Genomic DNA, 26912 nt, shown 5'->3' on the forward strand with positions numbered 1-26912 from the left:
CACCTTACTGAATGATTACTGTATGTATTAATTTAATTTTCTGCAAACTACTGGAGAAAAATAAATAATCTCTTGAGGGGTGGGTGGGACTGATTATTTTAAAAATAATAATGTTGTCATCATTACAGATTCTGTGCCTGAATTCAATTAATTCATTACTTTAACTGGATGTAAAAATTCTATGTAGCAATATTTGAAGTGAGAGGTCCATAAGGCTCAATATAGAATTGTTTTGTTAAGCAGCTGTCTCAAATACATTAGAAGTTTGCAATTGCTATCTTCCTTCCACTACTCATTCTGATGGGAATCTTGATCAAAATTAGTTACCATTCTTTACCTTCATACACTTTATTGCCTATATGTTGCAAGCACAGACTCCACATTTAGCATATCAATCCTTGGAAGAGTCATTTGAGGAGAAGGAATAGTATCTGCCAGTTCTTTTAATCACTAGTTGTCAAACTAATGTTTATATTCCACATGCAAAAAAATTCTTGTTTTGTACCTTATGCTGTAATTGGTTTTGAATTAATCAGAAGAGAGTGATTATTTAAAAAGTGCTTTGCAAAAACCAAGCAGCCCAAGCTCACGTAGAATTAGTTCCCACTAAATCAGACTTGCTAAAATGGCTTACTCCAAACATTTAAGGGAGCATATCTGTCAGAGATCTTCCAGCAACTGCCCGGTTAAATCTATTTTATAATATGCTTTAGTACATTATTCTGTACTTCTTATTGCAAGCACTTGTATGTTAATGAAGGAAGCTATTGTATTAGGCTGCACGGTTTCCAGGTTATGGGTGGGATTCAATAAAACCCTTGAATAACTGGAAGGCCCCTGCTTGTTGAAGAGAACAGGGTATCTCTGTTTTCTGCCAATCCCACTCTCTTGCAGTTTCCTGTGCAACAGACATCTTGTGTCATTTCAGCAGCTTTTGTGGGGGAGCACAAGGCATTGCAGCAGGAAGGATGCAGTGGGAAAGCTCCATTGTGCAAGAAGAACTCTGCTCTTGGTTCTCTGCATTCCACCTTGCATGTTTATTTCTGATGCTATCTGAAACTTACGTAATATTTGATGATGCAAACTGCACTTTCTTCCTGTTGCTTTCTCCTGTAATATCAACCTAGGAAGGAGAAATCATGAAAATTTAAATTGCAGTTCAGCTGTTTGTTCCACTTAGCTTTCAAAGCAAAGTATTTTTACATAGAGACCTGCATGATTAAACTGCAGTTCCAGTTGTCACCTTCATGTGGCAACACTCAGTTGTCATAATTGTAGTCACCAATCACACTGAAGGGATTTGTTTCATTATCATTTGTGGATTCAGTATTCTGGAAAAAACACCCATTAGATTTTTCTTTTACTACTAGCATCTTTCAATATCAATAGTCGTCTCGGTTGTATGTATGACTGGTAAAATCAGGACTGAGTGTCACTGCAGGCTGTTGCCTTTGGCTCCTGCTCCTTATTGATATTACAGGGTATTAAATGCTAGTGCATGTCACAATAGTCAGAATTCTTATCAGACATATCCATTCCAGGGTTTTGATCTCCTGGATCTCCACATTGGCTAGCCAAAAGAAATAAATATATGTCCCAATTCTGCTACTTTATGAATACAAAAGCAGAACTTCAAGAAGTTGGGTGTAAAAATAAGTCCTCAGAGGCTTCAATATTATGTTTTTGAGAGTATACTCAGAAGGTAATGCTATAAACAGCCACAGAAAAGCAAGGAGATAGTTATAAACTTTTATTGAAAAGCAATAACCACCCAGCACCAGATTTCTTATTGCGCAGCATAGCTGCAATTCTGTTTTGGTGCGAGAAATAAATCTGAGTACAGTCCTAGGATCCTGCATGGGTTGATTGCAGGTTGATTTACTGGGCTTGTAAAGGTTCCCATAAAGGTCAGCAGGAGAGACTTATTATTTTACATTACATGTTGGAATAACTTTATATCTCACCATGCAAACACCACTTCAACATATGTTATTTCCTTATTAGATAATTGGGGGACTTAATAAAATGGATTAATTTTTGTAATTAAGCTGGTTATAAACATACAAGTATATTACATGCACATACATGGTTTTCGCATGTAGGAACATAGGAAGCTGCCATATACTGAGTCAGACCACTGGTTTATCTAGCTCAGTATTGTCTTCACAGACTGGCAGCGGCTTCTCCAAGGTTGCAGGCAGGAATCTCTCTCAGCCCTATCTTGGAGATGCCAGGGAGGGAATTTGAAACCTTCTGCTCTTCCCAGAGTGGCTTCATCCCCTGAGGGGAATATCTTGCAGTGCTCACACATCAAGTCTCCCATTCAGATGCAACCAGGACAGACCCTGCTTAGCTATGGGGACAAGTCATGCTTGCTACCACAAGACCAGCTCTTCTCTCCTTTACAGAACTTAATAAAGTTAAGAACTGTGATAGAACTTAAAATTTAGGTGCATTTTTTCATCCACTTTTGAACCTGTGCTGAAAAGATACATGCTGTACGGAAATGAGTATGTGAACAGCTACAGCTGTCCATTAGAGCACTGCCATTAAATCATCAAATGTTCCTCAAAGCTGTTCCACACGCATGGGATGATGGCATAAGCTTACCACATGTCTTGCAAGTTTCCAAAGAGCATAGGAGGAGAAGCTCTCCATGAAACAGACTGGGTACTGCACCAAGACTTGCAGCTCAGTCCTCAAATTGCTGAAACGCAAGTATTTGGGTGATTCAGTTTCACAGAAGTTAATGCCTTTGATCCCTATCTCCATGTGCATTCTAATGCCTGCACTTCATTTCAATGGAGAGTGCAACTCCACATGTACATATCTTTGCGTGTGTAAAGCTTCCTGCTCTATTGAAGGGAATGGAGAAGCTCTCTGTGCATACAAAGGCACAGAATTGTTCAATTGGGACAAATAGACTTAAAATGAGTTAAAACCATGTATTCTGGCTTAACAAATTCATAGGTGCAATACCATGTCTGCTATCTATTAACTGCTGTTCTGCATAGTGAGTTCTGATTCTCAGCCAGGTGAGTATTTTATTTATTTGTTACAGTCATATAACAGGTATCCATTTAGAAAGATAGACAGAAAACATGTGAGGAATAGGCATCTAATTCCTATTTCAAATTACAAACATTTTCCTGGGGACATAAGTTTCAGAGATTCTTCTGTTCACAATTCATAGCTCCTGAGTTCCACACAAATATGACCAACAAATTCTAACATTCTGAGATGGAATGAGCCAGTTTTTGCTATGACACATGTAGATCCTTGGAGCATTCTGCTTTGCTGTTCACTCCAAAACATATTACGTGCTTTGTATATTTATAAGTCTGAAAAGACATCATCTATGCAAATGAGACATGTTGTAATCTTGTTCTCCTGCGATGATGTCAAACATGTCATTTAAAAATCAATTATTCTAAAAGCAGCAAGTAATTTCTTCCTTCAGTAAACATTTGAAAACATTTCATGAATACTGGATAAAGCAGCCACTGCCATGCCATCCATGCCTACTGCTGCAATAGATCACTGTTTTCAGACACATGATCCACAAGAACAAAACAAGATAGTTGCTAAACAGCTGGACCTTGCAGAACTAATAATCAGATAGAAAAAGCTTTGCATACTTCCTAAAGGGACAGGAAGGCACTTTTCTGTCCCTTCCTGCTTTTTTCTAAGATTATCAAATCCTCTCTCGGAGATTAATAGGTTTAGCAACACAAGTAGTAGATAAGTAGTTCTGAAGTTTCCTTTATAGTGTTTCAAAGATGTCACAGAGCACGTCCTTACACACAAAAAAGGAGTCTTAAAATCCATGTCATTTCTCATGGAATGACACTGACACTGCAGTGTGGAATCCAAGAATCCAGCTTTATGTACAAGCACAGTGTCGTCTGCAAAGGAACCCTTTCTGAAACCCTATACAATTCCCATTTTCTTCCAAGGAAGTACATTGAGACACACAAGCTCTTGATGAGTTATAATGTTTAGGTGTAGCAGTAGAAGATAATCTTATCTGATACACCAAGAAGAAACTCCAAAAGAAAACTGCTGTGATGAACAACAGCACAATATGCCCTGAGGTTATTTATGAGCACAGCTGAAGTAAATAAAGGATGTGTTCTCACTTAACTTGAAATTATCATGAAAATTATGCCCATAAACAGCTCGGCAGAATTGCAAGATTAAGCAGACTCGCTGTACCTCACAAACAAGTTGATATGTGCTTTATGCACTCAAGCAAGATTTATCTACATGGCATACTCAATAAAATGCACAAGGGAGAAATTAAATTAGAACTGGAATGTGTATGCATATGGAGTGCACTATATATCACTGGAAGTGGCCTACTTACAATAACTTTGACAAAGCTGGTAGGAAATATCCCTGTGCGATTCTTGCATTTTCCTCTGTACCACTCATCATCTATTTTCTCCAGAAGATAAACAGTTTCCCCTGAATTGAGGCCCAAATCATCAGGATGTTCTGTGGAAAATATATATTTGTAGGGTATTGAATATAGTGCAGTGAATAGTGCAAAGGCAAATACAAGTACTATATGCAAAAACAAACTGAAGCTTGCAAAATCCAGGAAGGTACTTGGATGCAAATGGGTATTTGTATCCAAGTGTATTAGATAACTGGGCTATTGCAAATGTGGGCTATTATATTTCTGCTACAGTCACAGGAACCTTTTTGATTGCACCTTCTGCCTCCTCTAGGGATCTAGCTATCTATATATAGCTGCCTGACAAACATTAGATTTTCATGGTGCACAAACACTCCAAAGTTGTGGTTTCCAGTACAGGCAAACCTCGCTATCTGCGGATCCAACATCCATGGTTTTGCATATCTGTGTTCAGGTAATTGACATCTGACTTTGGCATACGTGGAATGGTTAAATTCCACGTATCCATGGTTTTGGGGAGACTAGAAATAACCTCCAAGGTAATTTCTGACAACCATATATATATATATATATATATATATATATATATATATATATATATATATATATATACACACACACACACACACACACACAAACACACACACACACACACACAGGAGCCATTTTGTGGCTCATTTTCAATTTAATAATAATAATAATAATAATAATAATAATAATAATAGTGATTTTCCACCAAAAAATAGCGGAATAAGGCCTTGAGTAGGGGCATTGATGGACATCTGGAGACCTGCCAAGCACGGTACAGCACTTTGTTTCTGTAACTTATCAAGATTTTAGCCATTTTTAGACTTACCTTCCGCCTGCAAGGAACCTAACACTCCCCCCCCCCGTCCCATTGACACCATGACTCATTATCCGTAGTTCCGTTATCTGTGGTTGTAGCAGAGAAAATAACCCCTATGGACAACGGGGTTCATCTGTAGTTTTAAAAGGCTTACAGTGGCTTCAGGAAGTCCGAAAAAGCTGGCAGTTTGTAACTATCAGCAGAGTATAATGCATTATTCCTTTTTAAAGGAAAAGGAGACTGCCCAATCTTCTCCTGTTTAAACCTCCATGTGTTTCATCTCCAGCTGGGCAGGATGGCATAACCATCAGCTGGCTGCAATTCTGCCTGTACCCCCATCACTCTGCTCTTTCCTCCCACCTGGAGGAAATTGTAGAGCTATTAAATCAGGTCTTTGACCCATCAAGGGTGCTATTTCTGCTGGTGGTGCTACTTTTGTGATCTGTATTTATTGTTTAATTGGTTGTGTATTTTTAATTCTTATAGATTTTATCATTGATTTCTAAAATTTATGTTGAAAACCTCCATGAGATTTCTTATGAAAGGCAGTATATAAATTTAACAACAATTTCTCTGTGGCCTACTCCTTGTATTAGAGGCCTCCCTTGATGGACCAAGATAAATATTAGTATTTAAACTCACTTTCTCATACTGTCCCAAGATTCGAGTGAGCATGCTCAGAATATAATAAACAACAATAGAAATAACAACAATACAAAACAGCTAACTTTATTTGTTAGCCGCCCCATAACAAATTGTTGTCTGGGCGGCTCACAACACAATGTTAAAAAATGTCCAATAAAAATACATAAAACACAACAAACAAATCACATTAAAAATGCAATACAAAACATTTTAAAAACTTATTTTTAAAAATCAATTTTAAAATCAGTTTTTAAAAGCCTGTGTGAACAGAAAGTCACCTGATATCTAAAAGAACTTTTGTTTTTGTTCGCCAGGTGAGCCTCACTGGGGAGGTTATTCCATAAACAGGGTGACACCACTGAAAAGGCAATCTCAGTGATATGGATCCAGATTTATACCTGCACAAGGCATCTTCTCCTTTTCACTGCAGCCCCTCCATGTTATCCCCCAAAGTCCTTCCTGAGTGTCAAACACCCTTTGGAACATTGGGGGGGGGATGCAGGAAGGAGGAGAAGGAATCTCTGGAAAGCAGACAAGGAGAACTGCTTGCAGAGGGTGCTTGCAGCCAGTTTCTCTGGGGATTTCCCCTTGCACTCTCCATGTGACAATCTCCACTATTCTTAAGAGTTTTCCCAAGTCTCAGGAACAGCTTTTTGGGAGACTCAGGGGCTTGTAGTGAGGGAAAGGATCAGAAAAGATTATAGGCACAAACACCATTGAGCAGGAATAAGTTTGGATCCAGCACATCTACTGTTTTGCAGTGCTCCATTTAAGCCAAAAACTGAATTGTGTAAGTGCCATAACATTACATTCAGCCATAGCACATTTGCTGACATAATTACTATTATGAGATACAAAGTGCAATAACTCATATGAGAGTTGGAGCAACGGAACTCCCTATTTCTACCTTTGTCCTGCGCTCCTATCCAGCTATATACCTCAACCTCTGCAAGCTGCATTCACTAGCTGAACCACTGCTGGTCTGAAATCTCCCCTGGCTGAGCAGGCTGGGGCAGTTGTGAATTTATATGTAAACCATTTCCATGGAGGTGATTCACTGAGACACTGTGGCCCATGGCTGCCTTGAGGCTGAGAGGTCTTGTCAGCTATAAGCCCCATCTTCTTGATTCCCATCATGCACGCCCCCGACCCTCGTGACTTTTCTCGTAGTCACTGAATTGTAACCATTACAGCAAAAGCTTCAGCCATGCTTGCCTAGACTGTAAGCAAATTATGGCAGTAAAAAATAATGGATAAAGGGCATCTCTCCCAAGTCTGTTTCTGTTTCCAGACAATTAGAAGCCTAGAACTGTTAAACTGACACACTAACTCTGGCATGACAGAGAACCAGAGATCAGTTTCCATGAACTGATGAGGAATTCATCCTCCAGTATATCAACTGGGATTCAGGAATCAAACTAAAGCCTGCAATGCATGCTTCAAAAAGAAATAAGAACTTTAATTTAAATTTGTTCATTGCTTATCTGTACTCACCTGCTACAAAATCATGCAGCACAACCGCATGAGGAACACTTGTGCCAGAAACCTTCCGCATATTGTCTGAATCCTTAAAAACACAGTAGATTTGGAAATTATGATGCTTGATGTTCTATTATTTTTTGGACTCTTAAGTTTTTGTTTGGAGTATTCATCACTGAATTAAATATATCCTTCACTGATTTATGTAGTTCAATGCCAAATTCAAATAAGCTGCCTGTTAGACATGAAATGCAGGATCTGATTCTTTTCTCAGTTAATCCAGACTTAAAAACTGCCTGATCCCATCGAAAATCAATGATCTTAGAGTAGCACAGTACATGCATCAGCGAAAACAAAATCACCTCTTTGGAAAGTGCACGCAGCTACTTTGTCACTGTAAATAAGATGTGTGCCTGTCTAAGCTTTTTACACATTTGAAACTTTTCAAACTAATTCTCAGAGATGCTAACTCTACAACACTATCAGCATCACAGGCACAATTCTGACACAGTACTAAATCATGGTTTAACACTATGTGAATGAGCCTAAGGGTATGGCTGGCTCCCATACTACCACATCCCCACCCCTCCTACACATAAGGTGGAAGAAAGCAAAAGCTTTTGCTTTGTTTTTTAAAGTCATATTTATGCATTACATACAAACCTGGGAAACTGTAGTTTGTTAACTAACCAGAATTAGAACACAGCCTAACTCTAATTAGTTCACAAAATGAAATTTCCCAAATTTGTTCATAATGCAGAAATGCAGTTTGTTTTAACATGAAAGCAAAGGTTTTTGCTCTCTTTCTCTTGTGTGGAGGAAGCGAGAAGAAGTGGGAGTGAGTGAGCAAGCCTTTAGGGCTTGTACACACAGCGCAAATCCAGGGTAGTATTATATCTTTACTAAGCCACTAAGTTCCCTAGTGGAATTTGAGCACAGGATGCCGATTGTTTCAAAGCACTATTATCAGTTTTGTTTGTTAAAGGCTACAGATCAATGCTTTCTAGTATGTGTTTGAAAGAGAAAATATACATGTAATCCAAAATTATGAAATGCTTAATAGTCCCCATATTATACCAGCAAAATAATGCTTTGGATTGGCATATACCACCTGCTTTTTCATTGCAATGACAAACAATGATGTGGACTCTATTTTTAAAGAAAACGTATGCTGTGTACTACAGAAATTTATAGGCAGCTGCCTTCTCTATGTAAACTCATAATACTGTATCAGTTTTCTAGCTCACTTTTTGATATGCAGTGCTTGGTACATACATTAAAATTCATACCCTTTGTCTGCCTTTTGAACTCTCATCCAGTGGAGTTATTATCTGCATCTGGGATAACTGAACTTTGCCTGTTTCTTCTCCCTTTTGGCATTCAACGCAACTGTTGTCAACATGGTCCATCAACACGAGTACGTCTCCACGCTTTGAAGTACAAAGTCATTATTTATTGTTGTTGCATTGGAAGTTTGATGGTTTAATGTGCTGCATGTGTTTATACACAAACACCCATACCCATGAGAAACAAACTGCTTTACCTTACAGGAGAGATGTCCAGTACTTTGGGGAGAAATATCTTCCTTGGCAATTCCATGGGGCACAGGAAGCTTAAGACAAGTTATTCATATTTCAGTCAAAAAAAGCTTCTGTCAGTCTACTAAACTGTTCAATGTTTCATCACACATTATGAAGAAATAAATGGAAGCTATTCAGTATTAATGGACATTTATATCCTTTGCATTCAATCAACAGCATGAAAAATTTAAAAGCACATTTTATGGAAGTACCAATAGACAACTGATTTCAAATGAATGAAGGCTTTGGTATTCTTTGGTACAGGCCTGCTCAACTTAGGCCCCCCAGATGTTTTTGGACTACAGCTCCCACAATCCCCAGCCACAGTGGCCAATAGCCAGGGATTATGGGAGTTGTAGGCCAACATCTGCAGGAGGGCCGAAGTTGAGCAGCCCTGGTTTAAGATCTCTTAAAATGAGATCTTGGGGTTTAAGACTGTCTGAAAGTTATGGCCTTTAACAGGTTAGTTATTTATATTAATTTAGGTAAATGATCAGATCTTTTGAAGTGTCCTTGCAGGACTCTGTGTTTCTGCACCAGTAGTTTAGATGGTGAATACATAGGTCAGAGCCTTGTCTAGGATGGCACCCAGCCTTTAGAATGCCCTGCCTAAGGAAATGTAATAATCTCTGCTGTTAAATTTCTGGAAATTGTTTTATTTTGCTGTGCATTGAGTCTCGAGGTAAAAATTATGTTCTTGCTCTGTTCTCCTTAAATCATTTGTTGTTAGCTCAGCTATATTTAATCTGTTCTATTATAATAGGAGTTATTGTATTGTTTTAATTTCATTGTTTAGCTTCCTTGGAGATCCCATGTGTAAGACAGAAGGTATAGGATACTAATATTCAAATCAACAGTTACTCATCCAGGCAAGATTACCAGGATCAATCTGGGTAACACAGAAACTAACACACCATAACCGCAAGAGAGGTTCCATGCCCCACTATAAGAGAATTTACTTGAAATACTTTCTGCTTTGATGCTGCCATTTTTGCTAGAAACAATGTTTGGAAACATCCTTTAGGATACATTTGGTAGTTCTCGTATTTCATTTGCTGAACTTTATCAGATTTAATGGGTATAGTCTTTACGTACGTATTCCTTTTTATTCAGAAGTGTGATAAGCCTTATTTTTCTGTGATAAAACATTATTATTAAATTACTATTATACTAGCTGAACTGGACGCAGAGCATCTGCGCCTTGTTCACCACTGCCACCATCCCCCACCACCACCACCCCTGCTGCCACCGTCTTCTTCCCACCTCTGCTTCCCCCCGCCCCGCTACTTCCTCCACCATTTTCTTCCTGGCCGGCCAGCTTCCTTCCCTCCCCCCATCTTTGCCTGCCACACTTTCATTTCCCCGCCAGCTGCCACCACCATTTTCTTCGTTTTCCACCCATCCCCGTTGCTATCCAGTAGCACTTACATTTATATACCGCTCTATAGCTGGAAGCTCTTTAAGCAGTTTACAATGATTTAGCATATTGCCCCCCAACATTCTGGGTACTCATTTTACCGACCTCGGAAGGATGGAAGGCTGAGTCAACCTTGAGCCCTTGGTCAGGATCGAACTTGCAACCTTCTGGTTACAGGGCGGCAGTTTTACCACTGCGCCACCAGGGGCTCGCCACCAGTAGCTGCTCGAACTCTCGCAAGAGCTGCCACACATTATATATATATAAAGATAATTACCATGTATTTATTGTAGAGAGGATGACCTGGCTTAGGTCGAGGAGGTAATGTTGGATCTTGATTTTTAATACCCTGACTCTTTGACCTCTTGACTCCTAATCCATAAATACTTTGTTTTTTATGGAGGACCATGTCAGATGATGAGCGAGGAAAGTTGTTCATTTGCGATGAGGACTTGGTGGACTTTGGTGGTGGCGGCCTTCCTGGTGCACCCTTTGGTGGGGGAGGCCGCACTGGCATGATTTTCCCCTCAACAGATCTAAAGATTAAGTAAAGAATAAGAAAGTGAACCATATAATAGAAAATGTAATGAATTCAGATGTGTAGAAAAATACAGTAGCACTAGATTATTTTAAGTTCCTAAAAATCTCAAGAACTTCAAATACATGAAAGCCTGGATAATCAGGCTTGTTCAGCAGCATCTGTTGAACAAAGACTTCAGGTCCTGCTGATCAGTTTTTATTACACACAACCTGCCGGTTGCTGTCTTTCTTAAGCCTTTTCCTAAGGCTTCACTTAAACAAGCCATCATTAATTCTGATCCTGAGTCATGATTTTTTTTATTCCTGAGTAGGACTTTCTACTCCCAAGTAGCCCCACTGGTTACACTGGATGACTCCCCCGCAGTTCCAAATCACACAAGCTACAATAATTGTAGGCCCTCCTCCCTCACTTCAGGGGAGTGCAGGGATGACCACCAAACCCCAAGCATGGCACCCTGTGTGGCTGCACAGCTCACTGAGAATGTGAATTAGCTAAGAAGAAAGGACTTTTCAAACCCAACACTAATGAGAACCTATGCTTCAGCATCTTAATTCTCAGCATTTCAGCTGAAAGGACACACTGTGACTGACCTAGAGGCAATAATCACAAGTTTAGGAGCTGATCAAGTGCATTCTACATACCAGTCTCCAACAATCATCACATTTTTTGTTTGGTTTCTTGTCAGCTATCCTTGGGCACACACTTCTTGTATGCATGCAAAACCTATGTCTTCTGTCCATCCAAGACAAACACAGATGACAATAGTTCCCTTTGTGAATGTGGTGCCTGGGTTATGTCTGGCTTGTTTGTTTCAGAGCCTCTGCCAGGGGTACACTGGGAAAATAGTTATCCCCCACCACAATCCTCAGGGGCAGGTTCAGATGAAGACAGCCCTACACATGCGATTACATCAGGGTTGCAGCAGCCCCCCTTTTTGGGCTGTGTTGTACTAGGAGAAACAGAAAAAAACTAGAGATGCGCTATTGATAGTTGATCCACTGATGCCAGGCGTACTGAAACTGACATATTGTGGATGCTCTTGTGATCCTTTTTGTGGATAAAATCCCTGGTTCTGTAAGGCCAGATGCTTCTGAATGATTTACTTGTTCCAAACACTAGGTCTTACATTGTGGGAGGAGCTGGTTTCATACATTATCTTCTGAAGCAAACAGAAGGAAAGTTTTGAATTCACGCTATGAAAGTGAATTGGCAAGTAACTTTGCTCTTAAAGCAACAATTGGCCATTCCAGAGGAAACCCAAGGTGGGGAGGGAATGCTGCAAGAGGAAACCGCATGGGGCCCCCACATTTACATACAAAGAGATCTGGCTTCGTTGCCAAGGAAACTCAGCCCAGAGAGAGAGGTCACATGACCACCAGCAGGGAGACTGCTCCTGAAATGAGGCCAACTGGGACTAATGCCTTTAGATGTTTTCTGTGTAACCAATTTGGCCACAAGGTGGCGAACTGTCCCAAGACAAGAAGGATTGATTTTACTAAGAGGAATGTAAATCAGGATTTTAACTTTACAGAAAGATATTCGAACAAAAGCTTTAATGTTTACTTGATGCAAAGCGATGAAACGTTCATTTTTTATTCTGGTTCTTCTGTTAACATATCAAATAATTTAGATTTCTATACTGAACTGTTTGATATTCCTGAAGAGACTGTTTATTTGGGCAATAATACTACAATTAAAGCAAAGAAGAAAGGCGAAGGAATTTTGTATTGCAAGTTACTGGATGGATCTGTTAAACCATTTTTTCTTAAAGATGTTTTGTATATCCCTGACTTCTCAAGCTCCTTGATTTCAATATCCAAGCTAGAGAAACAAGGCTGTGAACTGTATATTAAAAATGGACAATGTGTTGTTACCCAGAATGGAGAAGTTTGCCTTATAGGCTCTAAATCCAAAGGTCTTTACAGTGTGGAGGAGCAATCTGTATCGAAGGCAGACAGAGAAAGACCAGCCCAGTCCAAACCTGAGGCATACCAGCCTAATGAAGTGAACCTTGCTAAGTCATGCCTGCATGAAAACTGCTTGCAACTGTGGCATAGACGCCTAGGACACAGGAGCTATGAGTCAATCCAGAACATGAAGGGAAAGGGATTAGCTAATGGCATAGATTTTGTATCATGTGACATTGTAACTAACTGTGTTTGTTGTCTTGAGTCCAAATTAGTTAACAAGCCATTTCCTAAGCAGAGTGAAAGGAGGACTGGAAGACCCCTAGAACTGATCCACAGCGATATATCTGGACCACTACCAGCAACCATAGGTAATGAAAATTATTTTCTAACAATAACAGATGATTTCTCACTATACACGTGTGTGTTTCTATTAAAGGAGAAATCACAGATACTTGAGAAACTCCAGGACTATGTAGCCATGGCAAGCAACAAATCTGGCTGGAAGCCAAAGATCCTGCGCACAGACAATGGAGGAGAATATATGTCCAGCGCCACACAGCAGTTCCTGAGAGAACATTGAATTGTGCATCAAACCACGGTAGCTTACTGCCCGTCCCAAAATGGAATCTCAGAAAGAAAGAACAGAAGTCTACTGGACATGGTAAGATGCATGCTTGCTGACGCACACCTCCCACAGAAACTCTGGGGAGAAGGCATCATGACTGCTACATACATACAAAACACAATGCACACAAAGCCTATAGGAACAACACCATATGAACTTTGGCATGGTCATAAGCCGTCCATGACGCATCTGCGTGTCTTTGGAAGCACGGCTTACTCATACATCCCAAAGGAAAAAAAGACTAAGCTGGGGTAGGGCCACAAAAGGGATTTTTGTAGGCTACTCAGCACAATCCAAAGGCTACAGAATTCTGGATCCTGACACCAACAAGATAACCATAAACAGAGCGGTGTAGAATGAAAGAGCTACACCTTCAGAGGGGGCCTACACCAAAGCAAACAACCAGACCAGACACCCTGATGACTGGATTATGCTTCCTGATCTCAGAGGAATTGAGGAGGAGGAGACAGCAGATCCAGAACCAACCACACTCGACACAGAGACCCCCAGTGATCCACCAGACACACCCGAGGTAATGGAAGGGACCACAGAGGGTGAGGTGAGGCGATCAACGCGCTCAAACAGAGGTGTTCCAGCTCCGAGACTGTCCTACCTTGCAAGAACAGCAGAACAACCAGAATCTTCATCATGGGAGGAAATATCCCAGCTACCACAACCAGAAGCCCAGAAGTGGAAACAAGCTGCAATTGAAGAGCTTGAGGCTCTACAGAAAAACAAAACCTGGACTCTTACTAAGTTACCTCAAGGAAGGAAAGTTATAGGCTGCAAATGGGTTTTCAAACTCAAACATGATGCTGATGGTGAGATTCAGCGCTACAAAGCCAGATTAGTAGCAAAAGGATATTCACAGAAATATGGAGAAGATTTTGATGAAGGCTTTGCACCAGTGGTTAAACATACCACAGTAAGGACTCTGTTAAGTATTGCTGCTAGCAAAGGAATGCATGTTGAACACCTAGACGTGAAAACTGCATTCTTGCATGGCGAACTAGAAGAGGACATTTACATGCAACAACCACCAGGTTTCTTAGAGAAAGGCAAAGAGGACTATGTATGCAAACTGCAAAAGAGCATTTATGGTTTAAAACAGGCTGCCAGAGCATGGAACATAAAACTAAATGATATGCTGCTTCAAGCAAACTTCAAAAGAAGCAACGCAGATCCCTGCCTATACACGAGGTGCAAGTGGACCTACATTTTGGCATATGTTGATGATTTGATTCTTGCCTATGAAAATCCAGATGATAGCAAGGAAATAATGCATCATCTGAACAGAGATGTGGAAGTCAAGCGACTTGGCAACATTGCACACTACTTGGGCATTCAAGTACAAAGAGAGAAAGATGGAAGTTTCCTCATCAACCAAGAACAGAAAATTAAAGACTTGATAAACCTGCTCAGACTGGAAAATGCGAATCCTACACCAACTCCAATGGAAGTGAACAACATAAAGCAAGAAGATCAAACTGAGCCACTATCTGACAACCATAGATATCGTGAAGCATTGGGTAAGCTTCTATACATTAGTACACTCACTAGGCCAGATATTAGTACAGCAGTTGGCTTACTTTTCAGAAAGACTGCATCACCAACAGTCAAGGACTGGAATGCAATTAAGAGACTTGTTAGGTACCTAAAGGGTACTGCACACTTTAAGCTCAAGCTGCCAGCTAACAGTCAACCAAAACTAGAAGCATACGTAGATGCAGACTGGGGTGGAGACCTAACAGAAAGGAAATCCACCAGTGGTCACATAATTTTCTATGGAGATGGAGCCATAAGCTGGTCAAGCACAAAGCAAGACATAGTGGCATCATCAACCACTGAAGCAGAATATGTATCAGCTGCACAGGGCTGTCACGAGATACAATGGCTGTGTCAACTACTGAAAGACCTAGGTATAGATGTACCACAGCCCATACCAGTGTATGAAGACAACCAAAGCTGCATTCAACTCTCCAAACAAGAAGATGTAAAGGGGCGTACCAAACATATTGATGTGAAGTACCATGTAGTGAGAAGTCTGCAGAAGGATGGACTAATCAAGCTGATCTACTGCCCAACAAATGAAATGCTTGCAGACATACTCACTAAGCCACTACCAAGACCCCGCTTTGAAAAGCTGAGAGAGAAAATGAATCTTGTGAACTGAGTCACGAGACATCGAGAGGGGGTGTTGGAAGTTAAAGGACTTTGCGCTGTCTCTTGTCTCAGACAGTGGAGGACAGACTAGTGAGTCAGAGGGCTAGAGGGTCAAGACATTGGTCAACCCTTCTCCACTGCTCTGACACTATCCCTTTGGATATGTAGATTGCTGATCTCAGGGATTAACTTCCTTCCTCTCTCTCTTTCCTACCTGCCCTTCTACCTTGCAACATGGCAAGCCTCTCTCCCTGCACCATGTGTGCAGAGAAGATGCAGAATCCATCTGCATCCAGCTAGATAGATAGATTAGAGATCCTAACTCCTCACTTTCCTATCTAGAATGGAGTTCCTTAATAAATGCCTTATATATTGATTTGAGACTATGAATTGGCTCCAAGTTACTTTACTCTCAGCATACACGCATGCCTAACTAAATTCCGCTGTGTTGTGCCTCTGTGCACTCTACTATAATGAGAAAGGGATTCTCTCACTACAGAGAATTTCCAACACCTTTTTGTGGATAAAATCCCTGGTTCTGTAAGGCCAGATGCTTCTGAATGATTTACTTGTTCCAAACACTAGGTCTTACATTGTGGGAGGAGCTGGTTTCATCCCTCCTAACTTGAGAGCCCAGAGCTATGCAGTGCCTCAGCCTATTTTTCACACAATCATCTTCCAAGGTCAATTGAGCTTGCACGAGGAAACAAAACTGAAGCTTCCGAAGAGAAACAGAATATTCTCTCCTATTCCAAATGGCTTCACAGAGAATGAGATAGAAACCACCCCATAATGGGAATTTGGGGGTAGTTTTCTATCTTGTGTCATATTTGTATCAATAACATAAATATCATAACTAGTGAGGGGCCATATTTGTGGATATATTAAAGTCATTCACACAACCTTGGAAGCTGGGCGGGGGGGTGGGGGGGTTGAGAGAAAGGCAAGAAAACTCCAGCCTTCCTCCTGAATGAGCAGCGGCCATCTCGGACTCTGCCGCGCTGCATGCCCACACGAGCAGCACTGTGGCAGAGTCTCAAGCTGGGATCAGAAGTCCTCCAAAATCCCAGTGTGCTTACAAGAGCAGTGGAGCAGCTGCCCTCAGTAGACCAGCCACTCTGCTTGGTGTGACCACTCCTTCCCCCAGCACACAACCTAAAATGGCAGTGGACCAGGGGGAAGCCCAGCTACCTGGTGGTGATCGCACCGATGATCGCCTGCTGAGGTAGAACAAAACTACAGTTCATTCTACCTTGGTAAAATGCCAGGTAGAAAAGGCGGGCTACCCGCAATTGGAGAAGCCGGGAGTGGAGGGCTCCCAGTGCTGCTGACGACACGAGCTGCCTGGGATAACCCAGGCAGCTCATGTAGTGAGATAACCCGGGCAGCTCATGTAGTGAGAATGCCCTCATTGTGTACTAAAATGCAGGCAAGGTTATGATAATAAGGGCATCGCTGGGAATGTAGTACTTTGCTTGTTTAAGCACATTTATGCAGTCAGAGGTAGAAATATACCCCCAAATCCAAAGGAGAGTTAAGACTTTTTGTCTAAATTGCAAAGGGCATTGACAACCAGGGCTGAGCTATCTTGAGTGAAGGCTTACATAGCCCACTGGATATGATATTCATGCACAATAATTCCCATCTACAGCATTATGAGGTACCATAAGAATAGGTGTTTTCCCCTTTCTGAAACAATACAAAAAATTTCATTTGACAACTTAGTGGGAAAGCATAAAAAAGCAGCAAGGCACAGCATAATGGCTTACTGGTATGGCTTTGTATAGTGTTCAAGTCAAGAAGAATATTTATAAATAGCCAGTGGCTCTCTCAGATCCATCTTTGGCCATTCTGTGAACATAATAAGTTAAAATGCAACCTGAGCATTTTAATATTTTACAAAACAAAATTTTTCCAGTTTAGTGGCCTACATACAAATAAAGAATTGAATATTAAGAATGCTTCTGGTTGTTCATGAAGCAGAAGGCCAATTTTCGGCAATCTCCCATTTCCTGAAATCTATTTCTGAGAGGCACAGGTGGCTGCATAGGGAGGGAAAGATCACCAGAAACTGCCCCCGCATATAAGCATTCACTCTTGGATGTAGGCCAGTAAACTGGGGGGTGGGGGGGTGACCAAAATGGTAGAGAAAAATATTTTTGGATCATAATTAGAAGGCATTGCATTGTAAATTAAGTCAGGTTTTTGTGTTTTTATAGCCACCATGGGGATACTATTTGAATTTTCTGCTTCAGGGACCAAATGTCTTGGGTCAGTTCTGATTACGTAGATTACATAGCCATAAATGCATGTATATTCAAGCAGCTTATAATATACCAAATTTTGAAATTCTGCTCCTGCTTTCAATGCTCTTAGATTACTTGGGTCCTGACATCCCTAACACTCTCACTACATGAATGAATGATGTACAAATAATGTTTATAAGGAGGAAAAAGATGATAATTTATATTTACTAAACTCTTAAACAGAAAAGCTACAGGTTAAACATGTACTCCATGAAGTAAGCAAAAAAGGAAAAAAAGAAGCGATCATCATATAAACAGCAAGAATGTATAATCTCCTTTGAGATGAGCTGAATGTTGCTCAAACAATGCTCTAGAGATTACTCTGATTATAATCACTCTCGTATCATAAGCCTTCAGAACTGAAAGAGGCCTTTGTCTTCTTGCTATGCTACACTAACACAGAATAGTGTGGTCAGAAGGGAAGCAATATACTTTAGCAGCAAAATTTGCAGTTTGCTTTATGCTTGGCTTAGAATGGCTGGCAGAACAATCTCTATTCCACAGGCAGAACTTTTAAAAGGTTCTCCCAAAGCCCAGTTCATGTGTTACACTACTGCTATAACAGCTACTTGAAAATGAAATCCTATGGATACAGTTTACCCTTGTGTGAAGCAGGTCCACCATTTCAGCACAACAATCTTTAAAAAGGTTCTTATCCTAGACTGGCTTCAGCCACAATCAGTGTCCTACAGGGAGCAGCTTCAGGCAAACAGCTTCCCATGTGCAACTGTGCCCATAAAGTTCTGATTTCAAGAATCTACTAGGTCATTAACTGATTGTTAATGTGTTAATGACATTGTGCCATGTCATTAACCATTAGTATGTATCAGAAGGTTATTTATTATGATTTGGAGATTGCGGTAGCATTCATACTGGCAAGTACCACTGGTTTAGTGACGGATATATTCCTACTACTCTGATTTACACCTGATTAACAACTTATTACCAACTTATAAGTGGCAGTCTGGCATTAAATAATCTTAGAGTGCTGTTGAACCATAGGAAGCTGCCTTATACTGAGTCAGACCATTGGTCCATCTAGCTCAGTATTGATGACTGGCAGTGGCTTCTCCAAGGTTGCAGCCAGGAGTCTCCCTCAGCCCTATCTAGGAGATGCCAGGGAGGGAACTTGGAACCTTCTTGCTCATTCAAATGTAAGCCAGGCCAGATCTTGCTTAGCAAAGAGGATAATTCATGTTTACTACAACAAGACCAGCTCTCCTCCCCTTGAAAGGGATAGTGCAAATGGTTTAGACACAAATTATAACTATTCCTGTTCCCCTGAGCAAAGCAGGCAGTGCTTTTTTCTAAAGCAATATTGTCCACACTCCTTACACATATCAGAGAATTTGGGATATCCAGATATGGAATATCAGCTACTTTTCTTCTCAACCTGGGAGCAAATCATAAAGTAACATCAGTAGTTTGCACTCCATTGGGGTGGTAGTGCAAATAGTACATTCGTTCAATTAAATTTACCATGGAATAACAATTGCTGACCAAAAAAATATATATGCATACAGATCAACACTTTACTCACCTTGGGGGAGAAGGTTCATTCTTGAATGATTGTGTCAAATCAGAATTCTCAGATTCCTACAAGGACATAAAAATCTGCATTACTATTTCAACACAATATGTTTAAAATATTAAGCATTATTATGATTATTTCTCTTCACTTCTCTCCCTTCAGAGTAGTTAGAGGGTTTTCCCGCTCATCAGTGAATAGATTCATATAGAACGTTGAATACGAATATGATGAATATTTATATGCTGCTTTTCAACAAAAGTTCCCAAAGTGGTTTCCTCTTCCATGCTGCATGCTGGCTTCTCCCCAACAGTCCTGATCCCCAGTATGACCCCGTGAATGACAAGAGGGAAAGTATCTCTCTGGGTAGCAGAGCCTCCTTGCAAAGTTTGCACTTCCGTTGTTGGTGCATGTGTTTGTGTGTGCAAACCGGGGGCTACTAGCAGAGCATTGCTGCCATAAGGATACCTTCATTTTTAAATTTTATTTATATATTTATCAAATGTATACCCCACCCAAACTTATGTCTCTGGGTGGAGTACATCCATTCTTCATGGATGTAGAAAGTGGAACTTGCTGGGCAAATCCAGGATACCAAGGACATTTGTCAATGGTGCATCTAGACTAGGATACGGAGAAATGGAGGCAAAGACTTTTGTATCAAAAAGGTTCGAGAAGTCTCAATCTTAGCCCTGATGGCTTGCTAAGACCCATTTGAATCCATAGGTTACTGGGGAACAGCAGGGAAAGAGTTAAAGCAAGGGAACTGGGCAAGTCTCACTTCCTGCAGCTTGGGGGATTTACTGTATTTTCGAGTAGAGTAGAGGGATGAAAGAGCAGTTGCAGGCTTGCAGTCTTTGCTCGCAGCAGAGTAGGAGGCAAGAGAGCCAGAGCATGGAGAAGGGATCATTAAATCCTCCCTCCCGGTCCCAGGATACTGAAGTAGAAAATAATCTTTACTCTTCGTCTTCCCCCTTATCGATGGAGTTCTCTCCCCTTCCCAATACATAGTTTCATTTTCCTCCCTTCTTAGCAAGCAGGACACAAAGCTCAAAATAGTGGGGAGCACACAGCTACAACCATTTGCTGACTGCTGCTCACCCCTCTTAAACAAATGGAATGGCCTGCTTCCCCCCTCATATACCCACTGTTAATTCCCTCCTAGCCCCCTTTCTTTGTTCTTTCCCCCCTTTTTGTTCTCTTTTTTCTCTGTTGCCCCCTCCCTCTTTGTTGCCCCCTCTCCCCCCCATTCTTCCTACCCCACCTTCTACAGTCACAGCCTCTCATCACCAACCTGAATTCCTGTCTTGCTGTACTCTTCCCACCCTGCCACATCCTTAGCATCACTTATTTAAAGAATGAATAAGTTACTGCTCAGATATCTACCTGAATCTGCTGAAAAATCTTTTATTGAATTTTACTAAATATAATGTAGTGAAATGTATCTGGGGGTTTTCAGAAGCAAAGGGAGCATCTATATCTCTCTCTCCATTATGCGTGTGTGGGTGGGTGGGTGAGTGGGTGGATAGATAGATAGATAGATAGAAGTAATGCTGTAAAATGGGTTAATTATTCTGACTTCTAAATGTTGCCTCACTCCCATGTCTCCCTCTGTCATAGTTGAGATGTAGGCTATAATAATAAGGGTATTGTCATAATCAATTGGAACTTCAAAAGTGATCTGGGGGAAACCATGACCGTAGCTGTATGTGGCCAGAGTATTTTAAGAGGTGACCAGTTTTGCCTTATTATTTGTATAAAGAACAGCCAGGCTGATGTGGGGGCTGCTGCCTCCTTGTCCCCATGGCACTTCATGCTAGTTGGAGATGCTGTGGAGAGAAATGGGCAGAAGGCAGGGGCTCTTTTAGATCTGTGGCCCAGTGGATGTGAAGCCTTTCTCCCCCTGGAATGTTTCTGCTAATCTATATCTACACAGAGAGTCTTGTACATCTTTACATTCTTGCAAATTCAGTTGCTTAAATATTACATTCTTTAGAGCCAGAAGGGGGAATGGGGAAAGAAATACATGGGATGGGAGTATGTTCAGTTATGTGTTGAAATGTTTCTGTGAATGCATATTTGCATAAATATATTTGTTTTATATTCTTACATTCTTGTGAGTTCAGTTGCTGTTTGTGCCCTTAAGAACTGACATGTGAAAAATTGTGTGGGCGTGGGGAGAAAGAGAGAGAGAGATTGTAGGGGAATGATGCTTAACTTGTGGGGAGAGGGCTCCAAAGGCCTTTAGGTCCAGGTGCCACAATTATGTAGGTGTGCCACAGATAGAGAGAGAGAGACAGACAGACAGACATAAAATGGCTCCCTGTCCCCAAAGAGCTCACACTCTAAAAAAGAAACACAAGATAGACACCAGCCACTGGAGGGATGCTGTGCTGGGGATGGATAAGGGCAGTTGCTCTCCCCCTGCTAAAGAAAGAGAATCACCACTTTAAAAAAAGGTGCCTAATTTGTTCAGTTAGTTGAAGAGACAAGGGGCAGCATCCAGAGCAGTGCTAATGCAAGCCATTTGCCCCACCCCTTTCTCCTTGCTCCATCCCTCCAAGCGAGGAGCTTGGGGAAGCTGTCTAGAATTTCCTCCTCTCCCTTAAGGCACCCACGCTGCTGCTGAAGGTTCCTCAGAATTTTTGTTTGGGGGGGGGCGGGCGGGTTGATTTAGATCACTGTAGTGAGGAGACAAGGGTGTGGGAAATGGCTTGCACTAGCATTATTGAACCAGCGCTGCTCTGGATGCTTGCTACCCAGTGAGTTACCAAAGGATGATATCTACTGCACAGGTGAAACACGAACCGAAATCTCCCAGACTTAGGAAGAACTTCCTGATCAATGGTCAAACAGCAGAATTTAGCATAGATATAATGAGATAGTGAGGTTATTATATTATCCTCTCTAATAAAACGCTTGGTGTCCGTCCGTGGACGGACACCAAGCGTGCGTTCGTGCCTCGACTGTTCTGAGCATGCGCGGAGCGCATGCTCAGAACAGTCCAAGAGAGACACGGCCGCCAGCACCCGGCGGCCATGTTGGGCGGCCAGAAGCGGCCGCCCGAAGAAGCTGGGAAGCAAGGAGAGAGGCGGCGGGGTAAGCTGGCCGAGACGGCGGCGGAGCCACCGTCTCGGCCAGAGGAAGCCGGGCGGGGGGCCAGAGGAAGCCGGGCGGGGGCAAGAGGTGGCGAGGAAAGCCGCCGCCGAGGCCTGGCAGCGCCGGCAACGCCCGGTGGCGGAGACACTTTGGGGCCCTTGCCCGGCCGTGGAGACCGGCCAGGAATGTTAGGCGGGGGCGGGGGCGGCCCAGATCGGACTGGCAGCGTGGCCATGGAGGCGGTGGCAAGGGGAAGACTGGGCCCCAACTGACTAAAGTTGCCGGGTGAGTGGTGGGTGGAGCGCAAGACTTCTAGGGAAGGGGGAGGGCAAGAGGGAGTGGGGGTGGGCCCGGATCACTTACTAGCGCCCGTTATTTAACGGGCCTGAAAACACTAGTATAGTATATTATACTATACATATAGACGTGTGTGTGTGTGCGCGCGCATACACCCACACACAAACTATCTATCTATCTATCCATCCACACTATATATAGTATATTATAGTACGTACACACACACACTCTATAGCATATTATAGTATATAGTATGTTATAATTGTATTCTTCAAGTAACATAGAAACTGCCATAGTGCATTTGATACATTCGGTAAAAAATAACGATAATACAAATGAATACTCAGGTTTCAAAATGAATACTCAGGTTTTCAGAAATCCCATCAGAATTGTCTGGCTCTTGGTAGATACTAATTGTTTTCCAGTGACATAATTATAGGTATGCCGATTCCTAAACTTCATAAACTTATATCGGGCAGTATATACCCAGCACTGTTGCCACTATAAAGACTTTACTCATTTCTACAGGTCTTATGCAAGGAAATGAATGGAAGTTGCATAGCAACAGTGCTTGGTAAATTGGCCTCAGGATCTTTTTTGAAGCCACCAGAGAATGTAGAGTACAATATTCTACAGCTGTAGAAAATCCTTGCAATTTCTTGGCCTTAAGACTACTACTGTCCTAGTCAATTTTAAATTCTATATATGGTATCCAGTAGTGGTATGCATGAATACGTTTTTGCAATTTGATCTCGAATCGAATCACAAAAATTTGAATCAATTCATCACCGGTCAGTTTGACAAATCGAATCAAACATTCTCACACACACACACCGTGATTCACCCACAGGGAACAAAGGGGAATTCAAATTACCCAATTGTTCCCCATGGGTACGTACAGAAGCTTTTAATTATTTCTTATCACACACAAGCAATTCCCTCACACCACAGTAGTGTGCTTTGGCGCACACAGCTTTGGAATTACTGGTTTAGAATAACAAGATTTTCCAAGGAAATGTAACCAACTAGGTTAGAGCTGAAGTTTAATTTATTTTTAAAGTACATCTCATGTAAAAAAAGAAAGATTATAAACATAGGATAATTGGTTAAAACATACCACCTTTTTTGTTGTTTTGATGTTACTGGGTTTTCCAGTTGCAATGCCACATGTGTTCCCAATTGGCTTCTCTATAGGAAGCGGTGGAGGGTTTTCAGGAACTTCATTTGAAGCTGAAAAAGTATTAGCAATTTGTAAAGGTCAACAATTATATTACAGAGATACTAAAATAAAAACAACAATGGACATTACTGATTAAATGGAATCGAATGTTGTAAGCAAGCATCCTTCATCTTGGCCATGCTGTCTATCTCAGGGAATAGCAGAAGAATACCAAATAAACTCAAGAAATCAAGTACATAGTTTTCAAGGTTTTTAAATGTTTATTTCTGAAGCCTTAAGGCAAGGCCTGCGTCTCTTCCTATTTATATACAATGTATCCCACCAGCACTGTATTCAGTTACTGATTGCTCTGAGCTGTTTTGGGAGATTATTTCTATTCTATTTTCAGACAAAAAATTAACAAACAACATATAGTAAGACCCAGTCATTGACTAAAGCTTTGCAAAGCGCATGGAGAATGGGACTCCATGTAAGAGCATGTCAAGGTATGTGCCAGGGGTAATATTTTACGTGTTTAAGAACCACTTTCTTCAACTTCAGTCTCAAGTCTGACTGTTCACAAGGAAATCCAACTAGATAAATCTATATTATTAATTGGAGGATCAATATGATTATTCCTCTTGGTGAAGTCACTCAAATATAATTGTATACTTTCTTGCCAACACTTTTGTCACAGTTGAGCACTTACATAAAAATACAGTTAGAAATTCATCTTATTTAAAAATAATTTTAATGTACAAAGCATTTTCAATGCAATAATAATATTATTTACATTTTATATCCTACTCTTCTGCCAAGGAGCCTAGAGCGGTGTACTACATACTTAACCATTTCTCCTCACAACCCTGTGAAGTAGGTTAGGCTGAGAGAGAAGTGACTGAATGGCATATGGGATGTGTGTATGCACATATTTAGCAGACACACACACTCGGTACCTCAACACTTTGTGTCTGGTGCCTCAATATTTTGTGTGGAGATACCAGCGACCACTGACTGTGGTTACTTGGTAATGAAAGGAAGTGTACTCCGTATATGTTCAATTATTTCACACATTCCATACTTGAGCCTGGTGAAAAATACATCCTAGTGATATCTTCACTTTGGGACCCCTTAAGAAATACTGTTGTTTAAAATGTGTTTCAAACACAGTTTTGCTGCATTTGTGCCATTTTCAATTTGGGGAAAGGCTGAGACATTAGACAATATTAAAGACAACTTTTCTCCCCAACTAAATGGCCTAAAAATTAAAAACAGCATCCTAAGTAGTTTCTCTCAAGACTTGGCTTTAGCCTCTAACAACAACAACAAATTAAAGTTCCGATAGCAAAGCAACACTGGAAATGGTAATTGGCTTTAGAGTGAATATAGCCAATTCACTGTCAAAAGGTAATCAAGAGAAAATGCATTCCTCAATCCAATGTTTTCCAAAATGCAACAGAAGAATATTAAACACTAGGAACCAACCTTTTGCTGGTTTAGCTGAGATTCGAATCACAGTTGGTTTTCTCAAAATAGGTGGTTGAATTGCTTGTTCTTTTCCAGGATCATATCTGGAGGCCAAATTGGCAAGCCCTAAAGGAAATACAAAAGTTCAATTCGAGGGGAGCAGATATGTCATTCGTTATGGAAAACCGTCCCTCTTTTATGCTGAAGGACAAAATCTACATGACAGAAATGTGAAAAAATACAGTACTATATATTGATTACTGTACTGTCCATTTTGACTATATAAACGTGTGTGACATAAAGCTTTATCCTAGAGGCCCTCCTATCCATCGTCAAGTCTTCTTAACATCCTGCTTTAAACTAAATCCATGTTTTTGTATCTGATACTTCTGTGGAAGACAGCACACATCCTGATGACTGAAAAGCCCACAAGTACACTCCCCAGTGCATGCCCTGCTCTAATATTCATTACAGTCTTTCATTTGGAGCAGCAGATTAAGGGCAGGTAACATGGATACATACAACCAAATGCAACATTCTTAATAAGTTTACACCACCAATAACATTCTATCAGGATTACAATCCTTGTTTGTGAACACAAGACCTCAGTGACTGTTGTCACTCAGCATCCTCTCATTTCAACTGATCTACCTGTCTTAGATGGAAACCTTTTTCTTTTCATGTTGTGGCCAACATAGCTGCTACTTCCTAATTAGTATAAACCTTGTTGGTATCATTCCTGTCTCCAGAGCTGGATTAGTGGCAGAAATTGGCTGGCAAATTACTACACTGCTTTGTATAATGGTACAACAGCCAATGAATGTTTAAGGCTGTTTAACAATGTTTGCAACATTATTTGAACATGATTCATAAAGATGAGAAAGCAAAACTATTAATACTTACTACAGACTACTCAATTCCAGCAACCTAATCTGAAGGAAGAATAAGAATATTTGAAGAGTTCAGTACTTTTGTCCAACAATAACTTGATACAGGGGCCTGAACTTTGCACAGGCTGCAGTTACTACTCTTGCTTGCAAAAGGCCATTATCACGATGGCTTTGAAAGCTTTTTGTAGCGTAAGACCAGGGGCGTATCTAGGGTGGGACAGGCAGGGCACGTGCCCCGGGCGCCACTTGAAGGGGGGCGCCATTTCTTAAAATTAAAAAATTAAAAAAAAATGGCCACCAAAAACAAAATGGCCACTGGGCATACTCAAATGGCCTCTGTGAGGCCCTAGGCCATGCCAGGCCTCGCAGAGGCCATTTGAGCAAGTGTGGTGGCCATTCTGTTTTCAGTGGCCATTTTAAAAAAAAATATTATTTTTAAAAAAATGACCACTGCACATGCTCAAATGGTCCCTGCGAGGCCCTAGAGGCCAGCAAAGGGAGGGGGGAACCTTTGCAGACCCTCCCCCATGGCCTTTAGG

The 26912-nt window shown here is 41.1% G+C and overlaps 1 protein-coding gene across 6 annotated transcripts in view; it reads right to left on the bottom strand.

Annotated features, from left to right (window-relative positions):
• Window positions 1-26912, bottom strand: part of SH3D19 (SH3 domain containing 19) — a 124343-nt gene that overhangs the window by 18388 nt on the left and 79043 nt on the right. For 5 of the 6 annotated variants that reach the window (XM_053256387.1, XM_053256391.1, XM_053256390.1 and 2 more), the window contains 9 exons: window positions 25502-25609; window positions 23975-24087; window positions 19474-19529; window positions 10666-10924; window positions 8935-9003; window positions 8681-8821; window positions 7407-7479; window positions 4367-4497; window positions 1065-1123 (listed from right to left, as the gene is read on the bottom strand). In XM_053256387.1, the coding sequence (XP_053112362.1) occupies window positions 1065-1123; window positions 4367-4497; window positions 7407-7479; window positions 8681-8821; window positions 8935-9003; window positions 10666-10924; window positions 19474-19529; window positions 23975-24087; window positions 25502-25609 (1009 nt within the window). The remainder of the gene's footprint in view (window positions 1-1064; window positions 1124-4366; window positions 4498-7406; window positions 7480-8680; window positions 8822-8934; window positions 9004-10665; window positions 10925-19473; window positions 19530-23974; window positions 24088-25501; window positions 25610-26912) is intronic. The other variant, XM_053256388.1, reaches the window with a different exon arrangement.

Source organism: Hemicordylus capensis, chromosome 5 (genome assembly GCF_027244095.1).
Source record: "Hemicordylus capensis ecotype Gifberg chromosome 5, rHemCap1.1.pri, whole genome shotgun sequence".
NCBI classification, from domain to species: domain Eukaryota; kingdom Metazoa; phylum Chordata; class Lepidosauria; order Squamata; family Cordylidae; genus Hemicordylus; species Hemicordylus capensis.